Source organism: Poecile atricapillus, chromosome Z (genome assembly GCF_030490865.1).
Source record: "Poecile atricapillus isolate bPoeAtr1 chromosome Z, bPoeAtr1.hap1, whole genome shotgun sequence".
Lineage (NCBI taxonomy): Eukaryota > Metazoa > Chordata > Aves > Passeriformes > Paridae > Poecile > Poecile atricapillus.
The window spans coordinates 7441672-7461853 of record NC_081289.1 but is presented as its reverse complement, the minus strand read 5'-3'; the positions used below and the strand labels follow the sequence as shown (position 1 = coordinate 7461853).

Genomic DNA, 20182 nt, shown 5'->3' with positions numbered 1-20182 from the left:
AGAAACCCAACTGGCAAGAGTTTAACCTGTCCACAGCTCCCACTCTGGGTATTTCTACCCTTTGGTCCCAGTAGTCTGGGATCTTTGAGGCCAGAGGCTCAGGTAAGGGAGATTTCACCTTCTGAATTTGATCCAGAGCCCCTGCCACCCTGGGCACTGAGCTGCTTGCACTCAGGGTTAGCCCTCTGGTAACACAGAGCACTCCAAGTATTGATGCTTCTTGAAACTGTTTCAAAGAATAAACTGGAAGCAGCCTCAGTTCAGGCTCAGGCCCTGGTTCCCGGCAGCTCCAGTTAAGCCCAGGCTCTTACTCTCCATCCCTGCCTGTGCTTTGCTGCAGCCATGCCTGTGCCAGGTCATGTTCCCTGGCTGACCCAAACCCTGACTGACCCTTGGACACAACGTCCCAGCTTGACACTGCTCATGCCCTGTCTCCATGGACTTGTCTGGCCACCTTGGTTAAACCTGGCTCAGGGTCTGCTTTGCCTGCCTTGCTCAGGCACCGAGGGACTGCTCCTGCTGCCACACTGGCACCTCTTCCTATGGATCAGCCTGTCCTTGCTGCTCCTGAATTGGAGGATTTTCTGGAGCATCACCCTACAAATGCTCCAGCAGCATCAGGGTGCACAGCATTTAAAATAAAAGGCTCAGGAGCTGGCAAAGCACCTGTGTGGTTGCCCAGGGCCCGGACACACTGCAAACCACAGGAATCCTACGAATCCTACTGCATCTGTGCTGGGAGAAGAGGGTGACTGTGGTCATGTGGTGAGGGGTTTCTCAGACTGGGGCTGAAGCATTCAACTTGGGATTTTTAAACCAGCAGGTAGATGAAAAGTCAAGAGTAAAGTGCATAAATTTCCAGAGGTCCCTTCTACACATGCAGGAGGACAGCAGAAGGGAGACAACAATCTCACCAGGTTCAGTGAAAACCTGGTGTATTTTAGCAACCATGGATCAATAGGCTGGTCCTTTACAACCACTGTTCCCCTGTAGATGGCCTGCAGAGTCAGGCCCTCTCATTGAGCTGCATCACATGGAGAGATGGCTGGGGGGTACAGAAAACCTGAACCAATTTCCAGAGGTGCAGAGAAATGAAACCAGTCCTGAAAACTAAGCCAGCATCTGTGTGCCTGTGACACATGCTGCTGTCATTGCAACTGGACAGTGAAGGGTGTCGGCAGAAAAACCCACTTTGCATTCCAATAATGTCCATCTGTGAAAGGGAAAGCCACTGAAAAGGCAGGAAAAGGGTGAAATAATAGGAACTTGTTCAGTGTCAGGGAGACTTGGACCACACAGAGCAGTGAGAGAACAACCCACAGGAGGCTGCAATTAAAGCTGTACCTGGGGGTGTAGCCGTGAACACTGCTGCTAATTTCTTGAGTCATTAGAGACAATTAACAGAGCAGAAATCAGTGAGCCAAGACCAGGTTGCAGAGCCCGACAGCTCTGGAGCTAATCTCACTGATGCTTCGTTATCAAATCATAGGAGCTCTCAGCTGCACTTTAGAACTCACTCATCAGAAGACTACAAAATACTCAATCCTGCCAGCAAATATTAGGCCAGCAATGTACAGGTGTTAGGGAATTTGATTATTTGCAATTCCATCTGAGAGCTGGGATCTAAGAAAGATGGGAAAGGAAAGAGACTAAACAGGCCTGACCATGTGGCCACAACTCTATGGGCTTCCTATAGGAGTAAACAGGAGCTTCTTCTCCAAATTCCTCCAAATCCCACTTGACTACTAAGACAAAGCCAGGCTGCTCCACTAGCAGATCCCTCTATGAGAGACCAAGTGGATCTAAGGTCTCTGGGTGAAACAATGTCCTGAGAGTCCAGGTGATTTGAGGCATCCCATGGGACAAGGACATTACCAGCAGCCAAGCTCCTGCACGTGAACACTCCAGGTTATCTACCATTATATTACCTGACCACAGGCTCTTCTTTGATGCTAAAACCAGGAGACATGACCCACATCACACCTATGCAGCCAAACACACCTGAAACAGGGATGGTCATATCCAATGCTCCTGGGCCATGGTATCACCTGTATTATGCCTGAGCACTGCTGGGACAGTCATCACAAGCTTAAAGATTATTAACAGAAAGATTATAAACAGCTAAAGAGATGGGTTTGTGCTGGGACAGTTCTTCACCCTGTGTTCCAGCAGCATGGAAGTATGGAAGTAGCCCCAGTGACCCCATCAGACCCAGCACAAGTGCAAGGAGCTTATCATCTCACCACAACACATGCCTTAAGCAGTCCCATGTCTGGCAGATTCTTACAGAGGGCTGCAGAGAGGGCAGGCAAAGGACAAGCCCAAAGCCTCAGATTCAATACTGGAAGCAAAACTGGGAAAGTAATTGGGAAACCTAAAATGAACTACCTTGTTTTCAAATGCAGAGATAGCAATAAGGTCAGTGAGTTTAAAAATAGTATCATGCCTTCTACTTACTTTTCCCTCCTTATCACATGGAGTATGGATCTGGAAAAAGTCTTTGCTTGTGCATGGAGGTCGCTCTATGCATGCACTGGATCCCTCCTCTAAAAGAAAAGGTGAAAAACAGGATATTAAACTATCAAATGGTCCCTGGAAACAAATGCAACAGGCTTGAAATCTGGAGGTTAAAATGAATCATCAGAAAATTATACAATGAACATGAAAAATCAAGCTCTTAATGGAGTCTGCGTGAACCTCCCCCTGAAATGAAGCAGGGGAACAGGGAAAACACTAGCTATGCTTATATCGTCACACTGAAATTCACTGACTCAGTGTACACAGGGACAATTATTAGGAAGGAGTTTTTTACTCTGAGGATGGTGAGACACTGGAACAGGTCATCCAGAAAAGTTGTGAATATCCCATCCCTGGAAACAAAGGCCTGGTTGGATGGGGCTTTGAGCAAACTGGTCTAGTGGAAAATTCCCTGCCCATGGCACAGGGGTTGAAATGAGATGATCTTTAAGGTCCTTTCCAACCCAAACCATTCTATGATTCCCTAAAACCCTCACCTCTTCAAACAGAAATTTATACATTTTACCAATAATGGAAATATTTTCTCATTTGGTAAGGAACAAAGCCACTCTAATCCTGTAGAAACTTCCTTACAGTGCTGGCCCAATTTTTTCTCTTGCCAGATAATTTTGCAATATTTCCATTCCCACTGTGAGCACAGGCACAGGTCCCCAAGCATTTGCAACCATCAGTGATACCAGGTGCTATGGTCAGTAACTGATTCTTCAAGAACTTTCTAAAACTACTACAAGGAAAAAATCTGAAGACCTTTTGGCTATGAAGAACATATTAAGACCATGTCATTTGAAGATCACCACCTAACCATAGCTGGAAATGCAGAGGATTTTGGGACTAGGTTTTTCAACTAGATCACCACATTTTCCAACCACACAGGAAGCAGGAGCAAGCCAGGGGGGAGCATTTGCAAAGGACATTCCTCATAATGTGTTCAGGCTGAAGGTAGCAACGGAGCAAATTCGTGTCATCGCCAACCTATGACACAAATTGCCACGAGAGGGCAGAGCACAGCTGTTCTACTTTTCAGAAAAACTATCCCCTTCCAGGTCATAAAGGTCTCCATCCCTCCAAGTTCACACTGATGACACTAACAACGTTTGACTGTGGCCCATTACATATCTATGTGCCCTCTGCATACTTTGGGAAGTCATTCATTTCCCCTTTACATATCAACTGGAGACCATCATTACTGGATACAACCACTCTCACGTCTGAAACAGACGGTGTCTGTGCATACTCACACCTTCCTGGTTTTGCTTATCCCATTTGGTTTATGTACCTGCATAATACATTTCTTCTTTACACTTGGTGCACTCCTTAGCCCCTTTCTCAGAGTAAGTGTCTCGTGGGCACACCTGGCAGCCAGATGCACCTGGTTTGTCACTGAAGGTACCAGGTTTGCACGCGAAGCATTCAGATGTGTACGCAACTCCTGCAAGAAAAATCCTGGGTAAAGCACTGAAAGAGACACATCTGTAACTGCTGCCTACCTGGGCTTATGGCTGAGAGCAAACCATCTGTATAAAACAGCATAAAAATCACACTCTGATTCACCACTTACTTAAGACCATTTGGCTTTTCTGACTTATAATTTAGGTCTTCAGTCTTTATACCGCAATGAAAGTCTGACCCATCTAAGAACCTTATATGACACTCCCAGTTTTATTACACTTAGACCAGGACCAGAAGAGCATTTCCAGATAAAACAGGTCATTTGAATATTCATTCAACTGTCACTGTTATGATAGATATCCATTTATCACTGCTGACAGGCTTATAAATAACCATGGTCTTTCTATACTAAATAAAGGAAACCTGTTATTCCTTTTTCTCTCTATTTGCTGATTTAGACTTCTCCAGTAGATGGCAACATTTACCAGATAAACTAACTTTTCACCCTTTCTTCACTGTGAAGTTTTGCTGTTCTGCTTCTGTTCTTCAGAGGAGGAGACAGGGGGCAAGGGACTAAAAAAAGCCACTCCAGTGCTGTAGGTACAGCAGTAGAAATAGCACTTGGCAAACATTGTGACAGAAGAGTGAGATAAAACCTCAAAGACAAATTCTACTTACCTTCAATTGTAATGTTCTTCACTAAAACTGGTTTTACAACTTTGGAGCCCATGAGAATCCCTGTTGTTCTCCAGTATAATATATTGCTACCTGATTTCAGAGTTACCTGCAACAATACACGTGAGTTAGAAAACATCCCCTTGCCAAGACCTTGCTTTATTTCCTACTTCCAATATTCAGATTTCTTGCATCCTAGCAGCTTTTCCTATGCTGTTTAGTGGGTCAAGAGGTAATGGGGAAACAATAGACAGATGCTGTACAGACATATCTGAGGCGTGCCAAAGTGCGCTTTATAAAAATATTTCTCAACACCCCAGCTGGAAAACCACCAAGAGCTGTTTCTGACCTTGTTGTAAGCAGAATTTGGAAAAAGCTGTTCCTGCCTTTATCTAATTAACCCTGGCACTCAAGAGCTTTTATCTCCAGCCTTATGCTCAGAGATAGTCAATCAGTTCATTTTTAAAGCCTTGAGATACACTTTCATAAAGAAACTTGTCACGACCCAGAGTTCAAAAATCCAATTCACAAGTGAGTTTTGTTTGTAGGTTTTAAAAATCAAGCTCTGCCTGTATGTAGCACTACAGTATCATGACCAGGAAGGCAGGCACAAACCATGGCATTCTCCAGCAGCAGTCTCATCCCTCCTGCTCGCTTCTGACCACAAACAGCAGATGAGATGCAGAAAACAACCTGGATTCTGACTGTCCTGACCCACTTGTTTTCATGGTGTGCAAGTGGCTGCACAGCCCCTGTGGAAGGCTGGTGGGTTGGTGGCATCATGGCTGAGGTCAAGGGCAGTAGGAAGGCAGGAAAACTCCAGCAGCAGTTTGGGTGCCTTCTGCCTTCAACTCACTTGTGTAACTACAGTATCACTCTCATCACTAAAAGCAGCAGGCTCACCAAGCCCCTGCCTGGCCTGCAAAGCTGTTCCATATCAACTAGCCCAGTGCAAGATGTCTACTGCCAACAGCGGGATACTGACCTGAAAGTTCTGTATTTTCACACAAGAAAAGGGATAAACTCTAAAAGCATAAGGGTCCAGGATAATGTGATTCAAAGCAGTGTTGTACAGGCCTGGCAGGACCACAGTTTTTGTTCACCCAGGATCAAGAACTGAAAAATTTAGCAAAGTGGAAATACAGCATATTGTATCTCCCACACCCAAACATCTCCTACCCATAGGGGCTGAGGAGAGCTGAGTACCATATGTAACATTGCAACTGGGACCATATTGAAACAAGCATCAGGTTGTGTGTGGTGAGATACCCAACACCAGTCTCAGAGCAGCAGGACTCACCTGCTGAGAGCAGAGACTGCAGCAGCTGGAAAACTGTGCTCACAGAGATACCCTGACAGGATTTGCAGCACAGGAAAAAACCCTCCAGGACAGCCAGAATTATTATCTCACCTGTCTCGTGTGTCTACATTTCAGCCTGCCATCCCAACAATTTTCATAAACAGTGACAACACCTGCACACCCCAGATGATGAGCTCAGACGACGCCATCTCCCATGCAGACTGCCTACAGCCCTCAGCTCACCCAAGCCAGTGCCCTGGCCTCAGATCCACCTCTCAGCTCATGTCACCCATCCCTCCTCAGCCACCTCTCCAGCCTCCCAGTGTAACTTGCACTTGTCTTGCACCTGAGCTAACAGGCACTCCAACCACAGCTGGCTCAGGAATACAGCTTCTCCTCCAGGAGGATAAGCAGACCACGGAAAACAGAGAGTATGCTGCTGCCTATGCCCACAAAAGCCTTTCTCTTCTGGCATAATGCCAGCTGTGCTGGGCCTTTGCTGATGTGGCTCTGGGGACAAGGGTATGATGGTATAGTGGAAGCCCCAGCTGCTGAGCTGGTCTGCACAGAGCTGCTGTTCACAGAGCAAACTCAGCCAGCCAGGTCAGGGGCCAGCCACAGGCCTCCTACCCCAACATGGACAGGGCCACATCCGTGCTGCAGGAGCCACCCTGGTGCTGCCAGCTGGTTTTTCACACAAGCCCCATGGAGCAGAAGCTGGATGCAGTCCAGCTCTTCTGCACACACTTGAGAATAAAATGCCTGTCCTTCTGGTCTCCACATACACACTCCACTCCTACTGCTCTGCCGAGACCCAGAAAATAATCTGTTTGTTCTCATGAGCAAACAACTGTTGTACAAGATTTCAATTACAATCATGCAAAGTGATTGTGGCATGCAGATTTGCATAAATCTATTTAACCTCATAAAACACTTGATTCAAAGCCCAGGGAAATCAATACAAAGTCTTGCATCCATATAATTTCCTTTGGGATCAGCCCCTTGGGGATCTCCATGACTTTTCCCCTCAGTACTAGGAAAGCTCTGCTTCTTCAAATGCATTCAAAGGAGCTGGCCTGTATTTGGTGTCTGGACATAGGAAATTAAAGGAAATAAATGGACAAAAACTTCATGAAGGGATTTTTCATTCACTTACAGAATGAGAGCCCCATTCCCCGTTGTCTGTGAGCTTCACCCATTTGTCTGCTGTGGACTCCATTTCTTTGCACTGATCATTTTGTATCTGTTGATAAAAACACAAATCAGTGACTACTATCAGGTGCATCCCTCTATCAGCATAATGACTTCTGTGACTTAAAAGAGTCAGCTCTGTTCCTGTTGTCTGTATATTTAGACAGCTGCCTTACTTATGGCAAAATAAACCCCAAACTTTCAACATCTGCTGCAGCTTAGCAGTGCCTCCAACAGTTCCCTGTGACACAGATGGTCAAAAAAGAGCAGGATGAGATGATCTCAGACTTGTCCTCACACTATATGGTCAGACAAGGATGCTGAGCATCTTGTCTTGCTGTTTCCTCCTTCTCCTGAGCCTATCAAGGCTTAATTGTCTAAAATCCAGAGGCTTCTAGGTCACAGAGGAAGCAGGAGTGGACGGACCAAAGTTGGAAGACAAAGTGTTTTCTCTACAGCCAATATGTTTGTCTTTGGCCTGCTGCCACCTGACCTAGGGATGAGAGTAATGCTACTAAGGGAGAGGCAACATGCCACGGGGTGTCTGTCCTGGCAGAAGTCTGAGGTTGTTTGTCCCTTGGCCAGGCCCAGCACAACTCAGAATCATTTCCTTACAGCAGGGTTTGGTGCACTTCCTTCTTCTTAGACCTGTCTTCTCAGATGAAAAAGTATGTGCGTCTCTTAGGCACAAGATCACATATTCAGCTTTTATTGCACCAGGGAAAAAGGCCAGTTCAACACTTTCAGACACTTGACCTGGAGTCAAGGATCCTCCTTAAAGCTGTTCCATGTCAAGTCTGAGATAAGTTGTGCAACCACATATCCTCCAAAGCAGCTGTACACTCAATTCCCCCCTAGCCCAACTGCATTGAGGAAAAGAGGTGTGAAGCAGTACCTGTGCAAAAGGTAGATCCCTAATTATTTTGTGCAACTTAAGCTACAGCACCCTTGTGTCTAGGTTCCCACCTGCAAAGAGGAGGTAAGAATTTATTGCCTCTTCTCATCAGGTGTAAAGGGCTTCAATACGTAAATGGAACTGAGGAAGAGCAGATCAAACACCTCACCATTACCCAGTAATCTGCCACTGAAATGCCACTGTCCACAGTTAAAGTGTCATTGTTAAATATATTTAAGCACAAAGGCATGCTGGAAGAAAAAAAAAATTTGACTTTTACAGGAGCATTAAATATGGCTTCCTTGAAATACTGAGGCTGACTAGAAATTCATGGGCATTTCTATAAAGGACTGCACCACTCATTGCTTCTTGAACAGGGAATGATAAATTCAGAGAAGGCAAATGAGTGGGATATGGATAAAAGCAATAATCAAGAAGCCATTTTCAAAGCCAGTGCTCAGAGAAACAATATATTTGATCTATTGCAGGAGCAGATCTGCCAGTCAGTCAAGCAACTGGAGCTGGGATTCACAATCCTGGCACATTCACCTGACAGCAGAAAGCATAGCTGCTGCATGAAGAAGGCAGGATAGTCTAACACAAAACAGCAATGGCTAAATAACATTGCCTGCATGGTCTGTTATTGAAGTGCAATAGCAATCTATCACACTGATGGAGCAGCATGAAGGTGCCTCCAACAGGTAATTTTCATCCTTCTTTCCCAGCTCTGCTAAAGATAAGGATACTTTGCACTTTTTCCCAAACTTCAAAAAATATTAACCAACAGCAGCTAAGACTTCTCACTACTGTGAGGTGCCATGAGCTGTGTTTTTCTGATGAAAAACAGCTTCTCAGACAGATGCAGGGGCAGTAACAGAGGAGACTGAAAATTTCCAGTCATCTGCCTCCCTGAGTCACCCTCCCATTACTTTTTTTTCTGTCCCAAATGGCAGAACAACATGACAAGGACAGGTGGAACCTTCCAAACCTCAGTAACGTGAGGCATCTACACCTCATTACAAATCCTGGTGCTGGACAGCAACCAGTCCATCCAGGTGTGCAAAGCAGGGCTGCCTTCCCCATTCTGGTCACTGCTGACCAGACTGTTTTAGCAATTTGAGTGCAAGGCCATGCCAGGCTGTTCCCATGTCAGAGCTAATGATCCCCAGCAGCTCCATTCTGCAGCACAAACACATCCTCAGAGCCTAATTCCTACTGAAAGTCACCTGAATGTCTCCTGCTTTTCATTTCAACTTAATTACTAGGACACAAATTGACCTAAAACTAAAGGTCTCCACACTCTGCTGACTTGGAAGAAGTCTTTTTAAATGTCAAGTCCCTTCAAAGACATCTCCAGGCAGAGACCCCTAAATGGGAACATCTACCACCAACACCTGTCTTGCAAAAGGCTGGACTAACTGGGTCAATCATGACCCCTAATGGAAAAATCCCAGTGCATGGCAGACAGAATTAATTCAGACTGAGTTTTGAAGATTAAATAAATGCCACAAGACAGTATTAAGTGACAGAAAGAGAAGCAGATTTTTTTTTATCCTGTTCAGCAATAATAAGTTATGGGCATGCAGGGAACTTAAAAGGGGGAAAGCTGCTGCTAATGATCTTTATCTGTGTTGAATTCTTACAATATAAGGTTGGATTCACCATATAAAAGGCCTTACAAAAAATTCAAAGAAGATGTTGTTGTCAATATACTGGTATTCAAAGAAGACAAAGCCAGATTTCTTCAGGTGCACAGCATAGATGAGAGAAACTGTACAATCATCCCTGTTTGACTCTATGTAATTCCCTCGAGGCGTCCATGAAGAGCTGGTGAACATAAACAAAACAAGCCTCAATTGAGATCACAGATACTGAGGAGACATTTTGTACACTACTATACAAAAACATGTTACATAATAAAGACCTCAGAATCCCACAACAGCTAACTGCAGTGTATTTTAAAATTTATTACAGGATCTCAATTTATTTTTCATATACAGTAAATATAATAATTCTATTTTATATCTATTTTAAATGTTACATGAATAATATAATACTTTTCTTTAAAACTGTGCATGGGAAAGGATATGGTACAAAAAATTTAGGACTCAGCCAACATAAGAAAGGTTTATTATCCACAGCTTCAATACACCTTCAATTACACTCAGAAATAGCCTTCTGCAAGCACCACAGGTCTCTAAATAGGCTGTAAAAGGACCTTTTAGCCACATTTACTATACCATGACCCTGGAGCTTTCCAGCTGCAAATAAGAGCAGCTCCAGGCTGCTCTTAAACTCACTGGCTGCTGATGAGCCCAAGGAGACTGTGTTGACAGCGAAGAGATGGAGCTACAGATTTCACCTCCCGCCACTCCTGTTTGCCATTAGCAGGGCTGGCTACCCTCTGCACAGCTTAGATGAGTCATTTGTGCCACTGAGCTGTCACAGGTTTACCCACAGCTGCCTAACCCAGGTGCAAACAGAATTTCTTACTTGTTGCAGCTGTCAGCTTTACTCTCAGATGAGCCAACCGCCGTGTCCATGAAAGTTGCCACGTTGGAGAATCCTGCTGGCAGCTCATCCCACTCATCAAACTTGATCCCACTGCCCAGTGAGTAGGTCCCCTCTGCACATTTGCTGCACACCTGGTTCTTCATCTCCAGGTACTCACCAGAGGCACAGGAGAAAGCTGGGGAGACAATAATTTACAACACAGGAATGGATTCATCCATCCTTATTAATTTTTTAATTTTTTTGACACTTAATTAATTAAGATTGAACTGCCACTAAAGGGAACAAAACAGAATGTCCCAGTCCCAGGAACATAACAGAAGAAATGCCAACATCAGCTGCAAAACTGAGATGTACACCTGGGCTTTCAATGAAGTGGCACCACTGAAACCAAACCCCAGTGACAGCTCCTGATTTGCAGCTTACATCCATTGGAAAAAGAAGATTTTTAGAAACAAAGTCTCTATTGACAGACTGTGTCCAAAAGCAATTTGTGAAAATAAGGATTTATAATAGAGTTCTCCTCACCCTTGCTCACCCAACTGTTACACCTTGAACTCAATTAAAACCACCAGTACTTGAGAGCCAGAACAGACCTTTCTCACTCACCTCAGCTAAGAAGGGCATACAGCAGCAGGCTGACAGTAATATAACACTAAAAACCTTGGCTGAGAGTAGTTAACCTAACCCAAAGGTCTCTCTGTGTTTCTCTTCACATGAACTACCTACAAAGCCTCAAACATCTTGCCTGATAAACTATGTGGTCTTGGAAAAGGTCACCCACAGGTCTGTGACTAGAAGATGAGGATCTTTGATTAGGGTGACATTAACATGCTGAAAAATAACCACTGGTTGTCAGCACAGCAAAAACAGTATTCTAAAGCTGTGTAAAGGGAAGTACAATTAGGAGGTATATTCACAAAGTGCTTTTTTTTCTGATGTCTCTAAAATCATTTCCACCAAATAGTTGTATGCTCCTTGTTACCCTGACCACATCTCTGCCTGCAAAGGGAAGATTATTCCCATTATAAAACAGAAACCTGGACAGTAGCTTAAGTCCTGTATGCCTACAGAGCTCCATGGAATTGTAACTCCTGCCTGGACACTCGTTTCAATAGCAGACCATCCCACTTTCCCTCAGTGCCATGCTGCATCATGTCCTCTTTGATACTGAACATCCTGAATGGAAAACAAATGAGCACTTTCTGCAGCCTGTAGCACTTCCTACGATGTTTGCAGATTTTTTAACTTAACTACTATACCAGTCAAGCCAAAGCAGGAGCCAGAGCAACACACACAACTCACATCCCAAGAAATGATGGGATTTTCTCCATTTCACACATGCCACGTTGCACAGTGACAGATATTTCATACACTCTCTTTGACAGACATAAACTCATTAGCCTGAAACTGCAGGGTGAGACCAGACTGGCAGCCAAAGTAGTGAAACGCCCAAAACAATGATGCCAGCTGAAATCCCAGAAAATGTGATTGCACAGATGTGCCAGTGTTTATCTAAACTGCAGAAAAACTTGTTTCATTGTAAGCACTTTGATTAACTCATGGCTGTGTAACACCAGTCTCCATCTGAATCCAACTAACAGTTCAAGCTCCCATTTCTGTCCCAGTGCCAGCAGGATTTCTTTCTGTGATTGTCCTTGATGCATGCCACTGGAAAGCAGATAAAAGGTACGTTTTGATGGAATGATCTGCCAAAGGGTCATTTTTCCTTCTTGGTCATACCAGCATACTCTGAATTTGAACCAGTGGCCTTCAAGCCAACAGATTTCTAACCCTGTTCCTCACTGGTGATGGACCAAGAAAGAAACAGGGCAGGATCCAGGCAGAGATGGGTGTTGGGGTGGGAATAAACAAGGAAATCCTGCCATGGTGGATTTCTGTGAAAGACTGACAGACAAAAAATCCACCCTCAGTGAGGGCAAGTGGTTCACTATAAGCAGTGGCACAGGAGGTAGAGCCAACACCCCACCTGACTGACTGTGTGACCCCAGCTCACACCATAGGATCTCCTGCACCTGGGGTGAGAAACAGCTTTCTTCAGAGATTTGGACAAAAGCAGTGAACACATCCCTGTGTGTCCCTGAACTGTGACCACCCTTTGTACAGCTTTTCACCTTAAATATATAAAGATGTCCTGACTTACTGCTTTAGCATTATTAATAAATCTTGCTTTATTTTTTCCTTTTGAAGAGTGCAGAGAGAAGCTATCAGGAAGGGAAGCAGACAAGTAAGCTCTCTCTTTGAGAGAGACAATTCAAAGACAACATCTTTGAATTCTTTAACAGTTTCAATTTATTTTTTTTTTTTTTAAAGAAAGCTAAATAGCAAGAAATTGAGAGTGCTGTTTAACCATTCCAGACTGATGAAATTCAACTAAGGAGTCAAGAACCATGAGTAACTCACTGCCATAATGAAGATGCGAAAGCAGCAGAGCCTCCTCTTCCATTGCAGTGAGGTTCTGCAGAGATTATTACTTTAACTGAACTAATATATTTTAACCCCTTGCAAACTGATCATTTGAGAGAAGTGTACAAGAGATAAGGCCAGCTGCCATGCAGGACAAGCCATCTCTCATCTTCCAGGAAATAAATGGCCCTTTATCTTACTTAGGTGGAGAATTACCTTCTTTCCTTCTAAGAACTGTATTTCAAAGGCAGCAGCATTTCCCATCAAAACACATCCCCCTGCAAGCAAACTGGCTCTGAGCATGCCAGCTGCTTGGCAGGTTCAATTTGGGGCTGAATGTGGCTAATGGCAATATGAACCACTTTCAACATTGGAACAGATGCAACATTTGGTCTCGTTCCAGCTGGAGGAGAGTGGGGAGGAAACACAGTCTGTGGTGAGCATGGTCTCCTCTCCTAGAGTCCCACAGCTTGGTCTTCCATCAAGGGGGAAACCAAAAGCCAGGGCAAGCCTTCTTTAATCTAAATTGCATCAGTTTGAGAGGTCTCACAGCTGGAGACAGGGAGGTCATAGCCACTTGTGGAGGCTCAGACAGATGATCCATCCCGGGGCATCCCAGGAGCGTCTCCTCCCTTGTGGCTGCTCCATGTCACTCAGAGGTCTGAGCACAGATGCAGCACTTCCCCAGAAACAGCTGGCATTACTGCAGCATCGCCGTGTTTGTGCGGGGGACACACACACAAGATGCTGCCAACAAGAAGGGCTGCATCACAACATAGGAAGTTAAGGAGTGATGCAAAGTTTTGGGAATATAAATTCTGCATTTTAGGTGTGTGCTCTGATTCGTCGTCCACTAAACCCTCCCTCTTGCTTAAGAATCTGGAGGAAAACTTTGTCTTCCACATTAGAGACTTTGTGAACGCTTCTGACTCCAGAGTCCATTTGTTTAGGCATTTGATACTTAATTTTCAGAGAAACTGTCTCTACAGAATAACTGGAGATCACTATTTCCTGTCCCTAAGTGCAAACTTTATTATTACACCTTTCAAACATCATTTGGGTGCTACACACCAGCTTACACAGAGCAACACAAATTGTGAAGACTGAATGTGATCTTTCTTTCTGTGAAGAAAACTGTGAAATGTATGAAAAGATTTCATTACTTGCCCCACCACAGGCATTTTTAAAATTGGAAGAACATTTCCAGAGGCAGTTAGGAACAGAATGACACACGGTGGTGCTGGATACACTGCTGCTTTTGGAGCTGACGCAATTATTGGTGATTCACAGCTGTAGCTTTCCTAAGTAGCTACAGAAGGAAAAAGAAATATGTTGTGGTTTGTACAGGTGACTAGGCTTTCTCAGAAAAAGATGCTGTAAAGTACTGTTTAACTAGACATTGCCACAGGCAGCCACACACATTCACAGACAAATGCAATAAAGCTGACAGTGTACACACTTAATAAAAAATTGACACGAGATACAGTACTAATAGCCACTGCTGTGTAAGGCTTGTCAAACAGACCTCATTTCATTCTTTAAAAGGATTAGAAGTCACTTGATAAAGGTGATGGAGCAGATGTCATAGACTTAGGGCTCCTAATACAGTTAGCTTAGTTTTGCATGTCACTCTGATGAAGAAAGGTAGTGCTGCACAGCAGCAGCAGGCACACCTTGAAGGGACAAAGACCTGCCTGAGTAACAGATCTCAGATGGGGCAGTCAATAGGAAGCCAGCCTTGAGCAGGGAGGAAGGGGGCAGTTCTGCCTGCCCAGGACTGAGTCTGATGGCTGCCCCCATTTTCCTCAATGATCTGCAGGCAAAAAGAAAAGGAATGGAATCAAGATTGGCAGGGAAGAGACTGTTAACAAGCCTGAGCCCACTCAAAGTTAGTGTGCTTTAGCAGAGTCAGAGGTAAAGACAAGCTGCTGAGGCCAAGGAGTGCCAGCCCTGCCTGCAGAGGGCTGAAATGTATCCCAGAGAGCAGCAAGCTGAGGATGGGAGCAGACACACCATTCATCAAGAGCTTCCACTGTCAAGGCATCCAAAAAAGGCATTAGTGAGATCTGGATAAATTTAGAGGTGGAGGTAGAGATATGTAGGATGAAACGTGTATCTCATGAAGGAGATTGTTATAATACTGCATATAGATGTGATTTGGCATTTTTATGAGGTCAGTACAAAACAAAAGGACTTCAAATGGTTTTAAAATTAGAGGTAATGTCGTGCAGTGAGAGATCTGAAGCGTTTAATCTGTTTAGTTTATCACAAGACTGAGAGTCAATTTGATTAATATATAAGCATCTCCAGGGGGAGAAAACACAAGATCGTGCTGCACTCTTTAATCAACCAGAGAAATGCATAAGAAGAGCTACCTTCTGGAAGCTGAACCCAAACAAACTCAAATTGGAAACAGCACACAGATTTTTAATAGGAGGAATGACTGCTGAAACAATCTGTCATGGCATGTGATGGACCCTTTGTCTCTCGAGTGTTTCGCGCCATAACTGGATACCATATGGAAGAAAAGCTCATGCCAAATACCCATTATCAGCCCCACCATCAGCCTAGCTGGCTGTATTTTAATGGTCTGCGAGGTCAGACTAGCAAATCTAATTAAGCCCCCTACTCTTTAACTCCATGAGTTAAGATCAGTGGTGTCCTACCTCCCTCCTAGGACACACTATGAGGACTGGGGCACCCCGAAGCAGGAATCCTGCCCACGGTGTCACCACTTCAGAGGAGTGCTTGCAATACATCACTTGGCAGGTCTGATTGCACTTTACAATCACTTTGCAGACATGGAAACAGCTCCCCAGAGGGCAAAACAGACCATAAACAAGCTTGTCTCATTTGTCCTCTGACTGCAAGTCTCTAGGGTCACATTCTGTCCTGTAGTACAGCAGTGGCCCTCCTGGTGATTTTGGTGGACTAGGATCAATATTAGTAGGCGCATTTCTCTTCCACTAACTGACCTTAACATTCTGACATTGCTTAACTCTCTGATGCTGGGGATCAGGACAGGGTTATCATGAACAAACAGAGTAGATCCTCACATGTATTTGGCTACTCAGCTTCTCCTGAGGTCTGAAACTTTCCTCTGGAGTGTTTTCTCATGTCAAGAATCTTTCAGATACTACCACACCATGAGAGGGATCACAATATTTGAGATTTCACCAGAAGATTAACCAAAGCTGTCTCAATACCCTGCATCCTCCAACATCAAACTACAATGTATTAAACTGCTTTCCTCCCTTCTGCAGCCCTGGCCACTCAGTCCTACCTCTTTCCTTATCCAGCTTCTCATCCCACACCACTTGGACCCACTACTTCTACCTCCACCACTCTTCTCAGCAGACTTTTTCCACCAGACATTTCTTACTTAACAATATCTAAAACTATCTCAGATCTTCTGTTTATTCTGTTTTGCCACTGAACATGTGCACATTTATGTGTATTCTTCTGTATCTCCCTGGCTCTCAATAATTAGGATAAAAAAAAAAAAAACAAAAAAGACAAAAGACTGGATTTTACCAGGTTGTAACAACATTAGAAGGGGATAGCAACTGAGCAATTCTACACAAAGCAATGAAAATACAAAGCAAAGAATCTCAAACACTGGTTTTCCATCTCTCCCCTCTCCATTTCTCTGTTGTTCATCCAAAGCCCCACCATCTGGGATTCAGGTGAGATGCTGCCATGTCCTGTAGGCAGAGTCAGGGCTGAATTGTCTCAGCCTCCCATGGGCAGAGGTGGAAATATGTGGTTGGCAGCATCAGGCAGCTGTGTCCCTGAACAGCTGCTGTTTTCAGCAGACACGTGCCACAGGCCTAGAGGGGAAGATGTGGCCAAGGACAAGCACATGGAGGCTTTTCAGTGATACCCTGGGGCATCGGGGTCCACACAACATGGAGCCAAGGACCAACCAAAATACAGAATGAGGAGGTAAAAAAAGAAGACAAAGGATGAGAAGAAATCATTGCTTTATTATTAATGTTTCCTATAATCTCGCCAGCTTCAGAATGTCTTCTGTGAATAATTTATATGAGGCTTCTCCAATAGACTGTGAATAATTGATGTTCGTTTTCTTCAGTCATTATTTCCCAATGTGTTACCAGGAACTAGACTGAATCCTAATTAAAAAAAAAGAAGAAAAAAAAGTCTGCCTAGGCTGTTTAGGCTTGAAATGTGATCATACTGAACCCTGATATAACTTGGGAAAGAGTACCTTCCACTTCCAAGAGTACTTTTGGTGGAAGACTTTTGTATTTCATAGGAATAAATAATCTTTCCTTGTATCCAAAAAATAACGAAATAGAGCAAAGCTTTTTTCAGTTCACTGCTCTTCCCCAGCTGGTGTGGCACATAGGACACTTTTATTATCACTTTATTGCATCATTTGGACACTGAAAGGTGTGGGTTTGGAATGAAAATAATCAATTCACAGCAGTGCGGTGCAGAGAGCAGGAAAGCAGTGATCACCAAGAGGCTGGGAAGCACATTTGCTACCAGGGTGTCAATAGTCATCCCAGTGGAGATGGCAGGAAACAGATCTGGAGGTGAATGAGCAGCTCTCCAGCCCCTACTGACTCCATCAGGCATATTTTGATTGTTCATCAACCAAAGTGGTTCTAGTGTCATTTGATGTTCTCTGCACACACACACACAGTCCTTGCCTCTCACCCCTCTACCAAGCCTTAACAAATCTCTTGCCAGCTGCTTCCCTATTGAAAGGGAAATTAGCAACTAAAGAAGAATTTCTTTTTAACTTTTTTTAATTACATCGTGTATACAAGCAAGGTGAAGAATTCATCAAAAGCCACTAAGGCAAACCTTTCCTTTCATAAACTTAGTACACACATCAACATGCAGTTCCCAGTAACCCTTCTCCAGAAGTAAGAACTAAATTCTGAGGGTTCAGTGCAAACTCTTCAGCTTTTTAACTATTTTCATATTTTGTTTTGAATCTGTGCTTAAAAAGCCAACAGTGTGACTTGTTCTGCAAAGACAGTGTCTTGCTCATGCACAGAGTAAAAATTCTGGGAAAAATACTTGTAAAACTGGAGTATCTCTCAGGGTATCAATCCACATGGAAATACCATGAAGTCCAGCCTCAAGCTTCAGCCCAGGTGAGAAACCTAATACTATCAGTAAGACTCATATCTGACTGGAGTTAGGAATACAAATTAGCAGGGATGTAAGAGGAACAGGAATAAACACCTGCTCGAGTGCTATGTTAAATCACAGCCTTTTAGCAGCAACTCTCAAACTGTGCTGTGCATGCCCCTGCTAGCTGAACAACTTTGCTCCTTGGCAGCCCTGCATTAATAGATGTGTGCACACAAAATTTGCAGATGCCCACTGACCTCAGGGGAGTTAGGAGCAGGTGCAGTTTTCACCTGCTTGGGATATCCAGCCTTACCAAAGACCGAGAGAATATCAAACTCAAACTCATTTAAGTTTTCTGTTATGAAAGAAAAATGTTAAAACTCCTGCTGATCACTTAAATTGCCCTAAAGTCTTATAAAATGTACAGCCTTAAAAAGGTCATTTTGTCTAATTGAGTCTGCAATTAGCAGGAAGATCCCTATCTCCCCCTGTTGTATCCTAGGAGCAGATTACACAAGTTAGAATACACTCAACAAGCACAGCTCAGTAGCAATAAATCAGGTCAAATTTTGCTCTCAGACTCCAGTAAAGCCCATTGCAATTGAGGACAGTCTATTTTCTGAAGTCAGCAGAGCTTTTCACATTTGTCATTTGGTGCAGGCTCACATAACTCACTTCAAAACTGAAGCACATTTCTGATTTCCAGGAAGTTGCTCCCACCTTAGTGGCAGCAGGTAAAGGTGCACTTTGCTAAGCAGAGCCACAGAATCACAGAATCATTAAGGTTGGAAAAGACCTCTAAAAGCATCAAGTCTGACCATTAACCCAGCACTGTCAACTCCACCACTAAACCATGTCCCCAAGTGCCACATCTACATGGCTTTTCAACAGTTCCAAGGATGGTGATTCCACCACCTTCCTGGGCATCCTGTTCCAACAATTTGATCAAGTTCTTCTAGTTCTTCAAGTTCTTCTCTTTTCTTAAGAAATCTTCCTGATTAGAACTGGCATTTTGATGCTGACAATCATAATGACCCTATCAGCACTTTTTCCTCTTGAACACAGCAAATCCAATCCTTTAAAAATTCTCTATTATTTTCACTATTATTTCTTTATTATGCACACACCACTACAAAATGAGCAGATATTTATGAGATAAGGTACAACCTATTCTTGCCTAGGAGAGTGAAAAATAACTAATATTCTGTGGAGTAAGAGAGTTAATATTTTTTAAAAACATGAGGTCAAAATGTAAACCCTCTAAGGTCTTTTTGGGCAAAAATTCTGCTGAGATGAGAATATCAGTGTACCTGGGAACCCCAAGGGCACACTCTGAACCAGGTATTTGGGCTGGGGGAAGGGGAAGGGGAAGGGGAAGGGGAAGGGGAAGGGGAAGGGGAAGGGGAAGGCGAAGGGGAAGGGGAAGGGGAAGGGGAAGGGGAAGGGGAAGGGGAAGGGGAAGGGGAAGGGGAAGGGGAAGGGGAAGGGGAAGGGGAAGGGGAAGGGGAAGGGGAAGGGGAAGGGGAAGGGGAAGGCTCCAAATTCAGATTCTGGAGTGTAAAACATGCAGCATATGGTCAGGCTGGCAGAAGAAATGGTGGCCACAGAAACAGACTGCAGTGCAGTGTCAGCAGGAGCACCATGCCAAGCACTGCTTCCACTGCCAAATCCCAAAAAGCCCCCATCAGACACTGCCTACAGCCTCACACCAAATCAGAGGGCTCCCAGAGATGCCAGCCATAAGGGGGTGCAGGCAAGGGCTTAGCCCTAAAGCAAACTGCTCCCTTGGACTGCCATCAATATTTTCCATTTAAAAAGCCAAGCAACTGCCCTAATGGCAGTGATCCTTACCAGCTGAACTCCCTTCCTGCTATCAGACTCATGAAGGGATCAAGAGGGAGATCTGTGGTAATTAAAAATGAAGGAGATCAAATTAGTAAAGCACATTCCCAACTGTCAGGAGTGATTCAGAGGTCTGGATTCTGCTGAAGGAGGCTCTCTGTCTGCCACCCCCACCTCCATGTATGTACCCAACCCCCAGAACAGTACTGGGGAGATGACTGGAGGGGACATCTTAAATGGGAAGCAGAGGAGAGCCAGAGTAGCTCTAGGAGTAATAAATATTACCTTTTCCCTAGCCAAAATCT

At 44.2% G+C, this 20182-nt stretch overlaps 1 protein-coding gene across 1 annotated transcript in view; it reads right to left on the bottom strand.

Annotated features, from left to right (window-relative positions):
• LOC131573740 (endosome/lysosome-associated apoptosis and autophagy regulator family member 2-like) overlaps nucleotides 1–20182 on the bottom strand; it is a 92578-nt gene that overhangs the window by 20780 nt on the left and 51616 nt on the right. Inside the window, exons 3-8 of the mRNA XM_058827965.1 lie at nucleotides 10482–10677; nucleotides 9668–9815; nucleotides 7059–7145; nucleotides 4606–4711; nucleotides 3815–3967; nucleotides 2458–2546 (exon numbers count right to left, since the gene is read on the bottom strand). Coding sequence (XP_058683948.1) covers nucleotides 2458–2546; nucleotides 3815–3967; nucleotides 4606–4711; nucleotides 7059–7145; nucleotides 9668–9815; nucleotides 10482–10677 — 779 coding nt within the window. The remainder of the gene's footprint in view (nucleotides 1–2457; nucleotides 2547–3814; nucleotides 3968–4605; nucleotides 4712–7058; nucleotides 7146–9667; nucleotides 9816–10481; nucleotides 10678–20182) is intronic.